The sequence below is a fragment of the Austrofundulus limnaeus genome, unplaced genomic scaffold, assembly GCF_001266775.1.
Source record: "Austrofundulus limnaeus strain Quisiro unplaced genomic scaffold, Austrofundulus_limnaeus-1.0 Scaffold1, whole genome shotgun sequence".
NCBI classification, from domain to species: domain Eukaryota; kingdom Metazoa; phylum Chordata; class Actinopteri; order Cyprinodontiformes; family Rivulidae; genus Austrofundulus; species Austrofundulus limnaeus.
The window spans coordinates 7,233,972-7,245,518 of NW_013952403.1; the positions used below are offsets into that span (position 1 = coordinate 7,233,972).

An 11,547-nucleotide genomic window follows, 5' to 3' on the forward strand; every position below is an offset into this window, starting at 1 on the left:
CTTGAATTCAGTTTGAAAAGACTAAAGAACCAGGCCTACTCAACAGGTGAGAGACAAAAATACATCAAAGGCAAGTGATCAGAGATTCTTTGCTTTTTTTTTTATCATTTTAGGGTAAAACTTAAAGTGCCTGTGACAWGCCTATCCTTCAAATACATAAGTCAAAGTAAGCATCTTTATACTTAAAATTGGCATAATAAACATGGTTTTACCAATTTTAATCACATAACTGGCCTATTTTCTTTTAAATTTGGCTCAGCCAAAGTGAAACAGGAAGTGACATCAAAAGGGAACTCATTAATAAAATAAACTCTCTGGTCACTGATTAAAACGTTATTTAAACTTTAACTTTTGTCTCTCTTTGACAGTGACTAAAAATAAAACAGATTCTTTTCTACAGTGTGTTAGCTTTTGCAACAATGCTGTTTACATACCAACATTCCCCTTTGACATCACTTCCTGTTTCTTCACATGCAAATATCTCAACCATTCATCTCAGTGGCGTGAAATTTGTTTTGCAATATGTTATCAGTGTTATCTTTCCAAAAGTGCATTTGTGTTTATTACAAAAATTTGATGTCACAGGCACTTTAAGTCTAATCAAAGGATTCTGGTTTCAAATTCAGTTATTCATTCAGAAAAATTACATTTTAGGAGGCTGCTGCAGGGAGTTTTTAAAAACATACTTCCAAGGAAATGTACTGACACATACAGCGGGTAAAATAAGTATTTAAAACGTCAACATTTTTCTCAGTAAATATATTACTAGAGGTGCTAATGACATGAAATTTTCACCAGATGTCTGTAACAACCCAAGTGATCCATACATACAAAGAAATCAAACCATAAATGTCCAGAAATGAAGTTATTTGTAATAATGTAGAATGGCACAGGGAAAAAGTATTGAACGCATGAAGAAAGGGAGGTGTAAAAAGGCATGGAAAGCAAAGACACCAGCTGAACTCTCTCAGTAATTAGAAAGCAAGCCTGCCCCTTGTCAGTGCAAATTAATATCAGCTGGTTCAGTCCCAAATGATGGCCAGGTATCACACAAGAACCARCTGATGATGGGTAAAAGTAAAGAGCTCTCTCAAGACCTTCACAACCTTATTGTTGCAAAGCATAATGATGGCATRGGTTACAGAAGAATGTCTAAACTTCTGAAGGTTCCAGTGAGCACTGTTGGGGCCATAATTCTGAAGTGGAAAGAACATRATTTCACCATAAACCGACCACGACCAGGTGCTCCTCACAAGATTTCTGACAGAGGAGTGAAAAGAATTATCAGAAGAGTTGTCCAAGAGCCAAGGACCACTTGTGGAGAGCTTCAGACAGACCTGGAATTAGCAGGTACGATTGTTTCAAAGAAAACAATAAGTAATGCACTGAACCACCATGGCCTGTATGCACGCTCACCACGCAAGACTCCACTGCTGAAGAAACAGCATGTTGAAGCTCCTTTAAAGTTTGCTGCACAACATTTAAACAAGCCTGTGTAATACTGGGAGACTATAGTCTGGTCTGAAACGTGGCTGGACATTTCAGCAAGACAATGAGCCCAAACACAAAGRCAAGGAAACTCTCAGTTGGTTTCAGAGAAAGAAACTAAAGCTGCTGGAATGGCCCAGCCAATCACCTGACCTGAATCCAACAGAAAATCTATGGAAAGAACTAAAGATCAGAGTTCATAGAAGAGGTCCACGAAACCTTCAAGATTTGAAGACTGTTTGTGGAAGAATGGGCCAAAATCACACCTGAGCAATGCATGCCACTAGTTTCTCCATACAGGAGGCGTCTTGAAGCCGTCATTGACAACAAAGGCTTTTGTACAAAGTATTAGATAAATTTCAGTAAGTGTGTTCAATACTTTTTCCCTGTGCCATTCCACATTATTACAAATAACTTCATTTCTGGACATTTATGGTTTGATTTCTTTGTATGTATGGATCACTGGGTTGTTACCGACATCTGGTGAAAATTTCATGTCATTAGCACCTCTAGTAATATATTTACTGAGAAAAATGGTGACGTGTTCAATATTTATTTTACTCGCTGTAACTTCTTTTATAAAAGGCTGCTGCAGCATTTTCCGTTTGCTGTTTGTTAAATTTGCAACGCAGCTTTCTAACACCTTTATTTATTTAAAAATTATTAAGTTCAACACAGCAGAACCCCCTAATCCTGCTGGTTAAGAAAAATTTAAACATCTACACCTCACATGAACAAACAGTGTAACAACAATCCACTCATTCACACAGACGATTAGACACTCGCCCATGTTACAGTCGGCTCAACACTCCACCACTGTCAAGTACTTTATTCACAATAAGTTTGTTTTCTTCTTTAAAAAATCGTTTTAATATACAACACAATTTTTGACAAGACAATTCCGTTTACAGCTAAATTTGAGCTCTTGAATTCCAGCTTCTCTCATATCCAAAGCAAGCACTTAGATGATGGGAGAGAAGGATGGAGTGAAAAGGGACAGATGAACACAAGTTGAAGTAGGAGGAAAAAATGAGGAGACAAAAAAAGTGTAGCAGGAGGGAAAAAAAAACACTATGTTTAGTATGATTTGTTTTTGTACTAGGAACCAAAATACTCAAAATTAGAAAATAACAGTTATTAAAAAAACAGTAAGAAAAAGTTAAAGAGGAGAAAAAAAAGCAAAAGGTGTACCAGGACGCTGTATCCATGGAAACCTCACATGCATGTCTGACGCATCTGCTCTGTTCTGCAGTTTCACATGTTCACTTACACAAACACACACACACGCACACACACACGTCTGGAGTGTGCGCGCCCCTGTATTCCTAGCGAGTGTGCACCTCTGGAGGGGCTGTGATAGGGAAGCTAGTGGGAGGAGCTGGAAAGGGAGTGGGATGTGGAGAAAAAATATTTTTAAAAAAAGGAGGCAGGGAGGAGCGACGAGGAGTGAGAGGGAGTGTGGAGGACGATATCCCCAACTTTTCCCTCATTCGATCCCGGGACCTCTCGTCCTTCCCTTCTGTCCTAGAGCCGAGTAAAGAGTCTCTGTCTCCCGCATCACAGCTCTAGTCATCCTCTGTCCAACTGTGCCACTGTGTTTGTCTATGTAATGTATATATAAATATATATCTATAAGCAACTCCCTATCTGTGGAAACATTTTTGGCAGGGGTTGAAAACTGACCAAGTTTGAATCAAGGGGTCAAAAAATTAAAACAAAAAAGAAAAAAGGGAGCTTGTGACTTATATCAGGCCTACGTTAATACTGTCAGTGTACTTTACAAAACATAAATTAGTAGGAGAAGGTGAACTTCCTGGGAAAATTGAGTCAGTTCTGTAGTAGGGGGATCCTTATCGGTGCTGACCTGTATGTATTGTACTGGCAGGCAATGGACACAAGCATAAAGTCTTTCAGAACGGGRGGGGCGAAGGAGGGGATGGGGACTGAGTGGGAGATGGACAGAGAGATGACAAGGAGGAAGGAGAAAAGATGGGCTTCCTGTGCATGACAGATGCACCCATCAACCAATCAGCCCTGGATTTCCTCCAAGAAAGTGTGTCTCAGAGGGCGCCACCTAGGGCGAGAACATACAGGAATCTACAGTCACAAACAGGATTGCTGAGGAAAGTTGGAATCGTTTTGTAAAAAAAAAAAAAAACGGCCATACATACCTGCTATCTAGAAATGTAAGTGTAGGTGCGAGAAGGAGACCGCCCCTCTGACTGGCCGTTCGGTGAGACGTTCAGGAAATCCCAGATCAGAATGGTGTCGTCATGAGAACTGCTGATGATCTGAAATTCATCAAACTGCAGGCGGAATACGCGGCCAGAGTGCTCCTATAAAAAACAAGACATACGAAAAACATTAGAAACACTCTGCAGCCTGTGTGCAAATTATTTATTGATACTGTTCCCCCTGGAAAAAAATACATAGACAGTGCTTTAAGAGGAAGGTATTGTTGTTTTTATTTCCTCCTTTTCATATATTTCGCATGGAAATCAATTCAGACAGCAGTCTGACATCATAGGGTAACAGCGTGACAAATATTGAGAATATGACTTTTTGAATCTACATCAGAATCTCAAAGTTCAGTGTAGTATATAAAGTACAACACTCCCACCCAGTCAAGTATGTTAATCATGAAGTTGGGAGATTACTGAACTTCAACAGTTCTTACTAGAGTGCTGTTATATACTGCATTGTTTTGGTGAAATGCATCTAGATATGTATTTTGTATTTTAAGTGAGAAATCAGGACATTTTTGTAGGTTATAGCTCATGTATGAGGTTTAACAACAGCAAAGAATCTGCAGCTGACACTTGTGTATTTACACTATAGTTACACAGAGAAAATAAAAGCCCAAATGCAGCTTACCACTAGAGTGCGCAGGCATAATGTGCTGGCAGGGGCCCGTGGGTCAAGTGCTGCCTGCAGGTCCCACACTTTTATCTTCCTGCAGACAGAAACACGGCACAAAGGAAAGTCAGAAAACAAACTCGGTGAAAAATTGTGCGGATTCATGAGACTTACCCGTCGTAGGCGCCGCTGACAATCCTTTTGTTGTCAAAGCGAATGCAGCGCACCAACTCCTCGTGACCTTCCAGCACTCGCAAACAGGCGCCACACTCTATGTCCCATAATCTGAAGGGAGAAGAGCTTTTGTAACAACCCGTGATAAACATAATATTTACACTGTAATCAGTGCTCGACTTTGAAACGCCACCATTTACAAAGCAGCATTATTCTTTTAGAATAACCAAGAATTAAATTAATATTTTTAGAGAATTCCAATGTCCATTCTAGAAGGATCTGGCAATATTTTGGTCCTAAAATCAATTTAATTACTAAAACTTAATACTTTGAGTGACTGTGATAATGACATGTTGGAACTTGAGATTCTTATTGAATCATTGAGATGACTTGCTGCAATTTTTTAAAGCAGGGCTGTTCCAACTAAATTGCCCAAGGGGCCACAGTTGCTCAAAGTCAACATCTCAGGGGACGGACATGCTATATGAGGAAACAATGAATTATGTAAAATAACAATAATTGTTATAATTTACTATTCGTTCATTTGGTTGCATTGCATCATATATTCAAATTTGATTTAAAATCTAGTTGTATATATAATCAAGTAAAAAAAATGAATAACAGAACTTGGCGGGCCGAACAAAGGTCACTGACGGGCTGGATGTGGCCTGTGGGCTGCCAGTTGAATAMTCTGTTTTAAAGTATGCTTAAATTATTTGTGCACTTTGTTACCGACATTGTTGGTGCCCTTCCATATACGTATCTTATACACTAAAGACACAAAAATAATAAAAATGCTCAGAAAAATGACTTTACAATGCACACAAATCATTCTTCATAATTAATAGTCTTTGGATACTGCAATCAAACTGGAATCATCATAGTAAACCATTTTGAGTTATTTTGATAAAGAAAAACTTCACAGGACAGATATGACAGATATAGTCTTGAAGTTACACTGAAGTGTAAAAATCAATTCATGCAGACGGACTACAGTTTGTTTTCAACAGACAAACTCTGCATAAACAAATGAGTGAACACTACAGTCGAGTCTCACACGTACCGTATTGTGTTGTCAGATGAACCACTGACTACCAGACGATCTCTATATTGTAAACAGGCAATTCCCCTCTTGTGACCATTAAGAGTGCGCACAAACTCACAGGTGCTGGTGCTCCATACCTACAAAAAAAAAAGGGCAGTATTATTATTATTATTATTATTATTAGTTCAAACAAATGCCTGAATTACAAATGGCAAGCTAAGTTAATAAAAAAGGAGGAAAAAAAAACTAGAGATGCAACAACGAATCTATAAAATCAATAAAACATGATTATCAAAAGCGTTGGCAACGAATTTGATTATTGATTCGTTGTGTTGCGCAATTTACGTGTCCCTCGCCATGTCGCTGAGCCGTTTACGTCACCTGCAGAGCTTTGTCAATGCTGGCTGACCTCACTAAACGTTAGGAAGAAAAAAAAAACTCTACCTGTAAAGATCCGCCCTCTCTGAGACTCTCGAGTCAAAAGTAGAGACTTCGAACTTTAAACCAATTTTTAAAGGGATCCATGATTAGTTATAACGTTAGACTTTATTTAATAAACATATATTTTAACTATAAAATAAAGACTGTAAAAATACTGCAGGTTGTTCAGTTTTTATAATTTTTAAACTAAAAGTTTAAAAATATATTACACTGACTGAGCCATTTCATTTATACGCAAAGCATTCTGGGTAAATGATGACATGGATAGGTCCTCGGTGTGAGGCTGCTAGCGAGCTATATCCAACCTGAAGGTTAACCTTGGACAATATCTGATGATTGTCTCTTTTAAATGAAACCAGAGAGCATTGACAGAGAGGAGAAGGTAGAAATGACTCAGCCTGTAACTGAATATATAGATGGAGGACAACAGAGCTGCTTCATGGAAGAAGAACCTCAGCTTAGCTTGTTAGCTTTAACGTTAGCCCCGACGCTATCACCATATATACAGTATGTATTAGCTCAGTGCTACACATTCTCCTCTCATCAATGAGGTCCTCCATCTACATGACAGAAAGGAGAACGAAAAAATGACTCAGTAACTGACAATATGGATGGCGGACCTCAGTGTAGCTTGTTTGTCATGCTAGCACTGAGCTAATACATATATACGGGCTTCTTCAGAACAGCTTACTGGGTCATAGAACAAGGTTTTAGTCAGACAGAACCAACAAGAAGGAAGCAAAAAGTAAAGAATTAGAGAAAAATCATGAATGTTAAATGTAAATAAATTCTAATTATAATAAATTAATAGTTTTACATCTAAAAATCATATATTCTTTTAATCGGTTTTCCTCATTCAGCAACCTATTAAATTTCTGTTATGTTTTATGTATGACAAATACACTTTTTCAGTCAGTATTTAATACAGCTGGCAAAATAAATTATTAAAATATTTATGATGTGCTTCTGCTTTTTTAATTCCGGAGATTATAAAAGAAAATCCTTCATTTTATGAAAAGACCCTCTTGATTCAAGAGAAAACTCCGGTTTTTAAGAAAATGGCTGCAACTTGCAACTAACAATTAATTGTTAGTCAATGTATAAGATAAAGCAACTTCAGATTTATTCAGTAATCGACAATTTGCATCCCGAATTTACACAGGAATGAAATTAATTCATATCTACTCATAATCATGTAATTAAGCATTTTAGTGATTTGACCGATTAAGAAAAAAATAATCAACAGATTAATCGATTATTAAAATAATCGTTAGTTGCAGCCCTAAAAAAACAAAAAAACAAACAATATATCAGTTCACCTTGATGGTGCGATCCCCTGAGGCGGACACAATATATTTGTCATCAAAGTCAACCACGTTGACAGCAGCACGATGTCCCACGAGGACACGGCGTAGGCTGATGTCAGTTGGCGAGGCCATGTCCCAGACTGCAATTGAACGGTCCTTGGAGCAGGTGACCATCAGACCATTTGCAAACCGCAGATGAAGAACTGCCTCGTTGTGGTGAATCAGTGTGTTCAGTACCTCACCCGTCGTCACCTCCCACACCCTAAAGAAAGAAAGAAAAAAATTAAATGGTAAAGAACAATGACATTTAACCAGGGAGAGATGTCAATGTAGCCAAATATTCAGTGTAAAAGGTGACCGAGAGGGAGATTATGAAGTAACATAAAAAGGCAAAGGAGTTAAATGGGAAGAGGAATGTGTGAAACTAAGGGGGAAGATGTGACAAAGAGGTGAACAAAAACAGAAAAATGATGGGAGAAATTCAGTGGGAAAGAAAACAAGATGTGGAGGCAGGAAGAACAGTAAGGGGAAAAAAAGACGACACAAAAACAAGCAAAAACGAGGCAAAAAGGAAAACGAAGGAAAACAATATAAATGTGTGAGAAAAATTCTACAAGGGAGAGGAAACAAGACTCTACTTTTTTGCAAAGTGGTTTTATGTGAACAGACACACAGCTGCTAGTTACTCAACTYCTGGGCTCTGAGAATCAAATGCAAAACACACTGGAAAAGCTGACAACCAAAAATACAAACAAAGTGCCCATCAAGCTGTAGCTAAGGAAGTGAAGTCATATTTTCCTTGGATAATATCCAGTCAGTACGCCTGAAGTGTGAAGTAAAAGGGTATTAATTTGGAGCTTCTGTGTGCGGTGGCCAAGGAAATGTCAACATATAAACTCTGGGCAAGTTCTTAAAAATCCACAATCAAACATTTACAAATATCTCTAGTTACAGCAGTAAATGGAACCGTTTATGAATGAATAAACTGTAATGTTTTGTTTCTTTCAGCTACTGCCACATTGGGAGATGCAGCTGTGATGTAGGTGGAAACAAATTTAAATTTTAAACTAACKAACAGGTAGGAGGCTGCAACTGACTGCACAACTATTTGTAATACACTGTCAGAAAGTAGAAAAATGTCAAACAATGACTGATGCTCAGATAACACAACTAAAATGAGTATCTGATTAGATACTTCAAAAAGGTCTTTTAYTAGCATTTTACCAGCAGGAAAAATCTAATAATACGATTGCAGAAAAGTTTGAAAATATAATAATAAAGAACATCTGAGGTTGCAGGTTTTGCAACAGAGTCAACACACACGAATGAGTTGTGGTTTTTTATCTTGGGTTTGCTTTCTTCATTTACCATCAGACCTCAGTTTCTGGTATACAAGATGTTTACTGGCAAGGTAAATCCTCACAGTCTGTTACATTATTTGAGTCCGTTTATTTCTCCCTCCTACTGTCTAGCTGAGGTACAGTTGTTACCATGTGAGTGTGAGAAGTCAATATTATTAGGTGACTAAGATCACTGATGGGTTGTGGATTTTTCTGGATAAGAATTGCTCTGTAATAAGATGCAAGTAAAATATTATGACTTCCATTAGTGCCACTTAAGTGTAGTGTCGGTACGGTATGGTTCCAAGCAATTTCCATTAGGRCAGATTCATGGAATCAGCTTTTTTTTAGTACCTGCTTCGTTGTGGTTCCAAACAGTCCCAGTTGACACCAAAATGTGACATCAAAATACTGTTCATCACTGATTGGCTAGGGGGTGGACTCACAGGTTGTGTCTGAGCTGCCTTTACAACAACTTGAGTCACCATTTTTTTCCAATTGTAGCAGCGACATTAGTCGTGTTTCAATTCAATTTTAATTTTTAGCGAATTTTTAAAAATTTGCCAAAAGGAAAAAAAGAGGAAATGCAAATCAGACATTTCCATCAACTGCGAATCAACCAGGCTACATGTAGTGTAATTACTTCAGACCCATGGCCGTGGTAAACAGGAAGTACAAGTCGCAAAACTCGCAGGGATGCATCCCAGGACAATGGAAAGATCAGGAACCTGTTGCTACTATCGGGAAAGTTGTAATTATTCTGTCATATCAAACAATTTTGGCGATGTTACATGCTGTCTGGAGACGTACAAAAAGAAATGTGATTTTCTTCATGTTACGGGAATAACTGAGAAGACGCCGACTTCAAGAGGAGGGTCCAGCTTCAGTAGCTCTGGTACCGGTTCGGACAGACAGCGGGAACAGCTGATCAACACTGAGGTAAATTTCTGCTATGTCAGAACTTATTCAGCAAATGCGTTTCCATCTCTCATTTTGCACATTAAATCTTTTTTGAAAAACCCAAAAATCACCTCTAACTGCCCAAAACACACCCACTGGAACCAGACTAGAACGTCAATGGAAAAGCACCCGAACTGACCCGTTCCGACACTGACCGTACCGACACTACACTAAGTGGCACTAGTGGAAATGGGGCAAAAATAGTGTCCATTCAAAGACAGTAGCTGTCCTCTCTAAAAACTAAAACAAGCTTTATTGTGTTCAGAGCCAGGACTCTTTTCTATCCAAATGTAGAATAAGAAAAGAAATATCAAATTATTTAATCATGCTCGTTAGAATACTCGCTGACAGCTTTTACTCTTGATTCAAAGTACTCTGATTTCCTGCTGCAGTTACATGGATATATACCTGACAGTGGAGTCAGATGACCCAGTGACAATGACCCTCTCGTCGTACTGGAGACACAACACTGAGCCCGTGTGACCCGTCAGTACCTTCAGACATTCCAGTGTCTGCTTATCCCAGATCTACAGAAGCAAAAAGAAAAAGAACAAAGTAAGTGAGTTCATGAGAGAGCAAATTTGGCAGAAGGGACACAGTTACTGGAAAAGTGAATGGTTATGCAAAGGATGCAAATTTGGGTCAAGCTGATAGAGGCCTATTCTTACAGCAGTGTCCATGTACTGTTTATGCCCTATTTCACTACTGCTGCTGCTTGGCCGAGCTGTGTGCCTTCTAGTAGCTGCTGAGCTTTTCTCTGCCTGTGTGTCAGCCTCCTTCGTAACACTGAGACAAATCTGCTAGCCTCCCATCATTCACCCCGTCTTTATAATCATAATCATCTCTTCTCCTCCCAGGCTAGACAGATAAATGGAACACACGAGCCTGGTGTTGATCTTTTTTATCCCATAATTTAGTTGTGTCTTGTCTCAGTGTCTGCTGTGTCAAACCAGAGCCACACACAAGAGAAGACGCATTGCACTAGAAAAATACTCAATAAAATAAATAAATAAATACGAAAAAAATACATAAACTAAGAGAAAACAACCATGCATTTGGCAAACACTTTTTGTCTCTTGCTGGTGCTTGAACACACAATCTGGATCAATTTTAATTACTTCAAGATGTCTGTTTTGGACAGTGGGGCAGACAGGAACATGGCAGTAAAATGCTTCACTGTCTCAGCTCCAGGAAACAGGTTGTGAAAGCTAAAATACAAATTTTCAAACTGAAGAGGTCGAACATACACAATGACCTAATAATACGTTTGACAGGTAGAACGGACGTAATATTTTATTGTGCTACAAAAACAATATCTACATACATTTGGCTATTTTAATATTTAAGAAAGCAATAATTTGACAATGCTGATGTCCTTCATTAAATGTATACTGAGAATAATCGTAACCACATGCTCATTTTGACAACCTGAAACAAGCTGTGATCAGCAACCGAACTTCTGAGGGGATGAGATAATCCCACAACAACATAAACCTGTCATAAAGAGTGGGCGCCACTGGCTGTAATTCTAGACAATGACTTTTGTTTATAGAAACAGCTCCTTGGACAGTCACAGTAGGAATGACTTTGCATTAGTACATGACGTACTATACTTGATACCATAAAACTGCCTTGAATATAGTTCATGTTACCTGGTTTTGAACTAGTTATAAAATAAAGCATAACCACAAGGAACAAATAAATAAATTGAGGTTAAAAAAAAAACTTTTGGAACACATACCTTGATTGAGTTGTCCCTAAGGCCACTGATGATCTTGTCATCATCATACTGGAGACAGTAAACACCTTTACTGTTTTCTGAGCGACACTGAATCCTCTGCAAGTTGTGTCTGCCACATCGCCAATTTGCCTCAATTGTCTGTGGGCGGGATAAAAAAAAGATAAATGCAAAAATCAGTTGACACTGGCAAAAATC

At 38.4% G+C, this 11,547-nt stretch overlaps 1 protein-coding gene across 2 annotated transcripts in view; it reads right to left on the reverse strand.

The window, feature by feature from the left end:
• Nucleotides 1–2,148: 2,148 nt before the first annotated feature.
• The window catches only part of fbxw11a (F-box and WD repeat domain containing 11a), a 16,592-nt gene continuing 7,193 nt past the window's right edge, over nt 2,149–11,547 (reverse strand). For both annotated transcript variants that reach the window (XM_014007710.1, XM_014007719.1), the window contains 8 exons: nt 11,353–11,490; nt 10,020–10,138; nt 7,324–7,573; nt 5,582–5,700; nt 4,519–4,629; nt 4,363–4,441; nt 3,660–3,824; nt 2,149–3,562 (listed from right to left, as the gene is read on the reverse strand). In XM_014007710.1, coding sequence (XP_013863164.1) covers nt 3,663–3,824; nt 4,363–4,441; nt 4,519–4,629; nt 5,582–5,700; nt 7,324–7,573; nt 10,020–10,138; nt 11,353–11,490 — 978 coding nt within the window. In that variant the 3' untranslated portion in view covers nt 2,149–3,562; nt 3,660–3,662. The remainder of the gene's footprint in view (nt 3,563–3,659; nt 3,825–4,362; nt 4,442–4,518; nt 4,630–5,581; nt 5,701–7,323; nt 7,574–10,019; nt 10,139–11,352; nt 11,491–11,547) is intronic.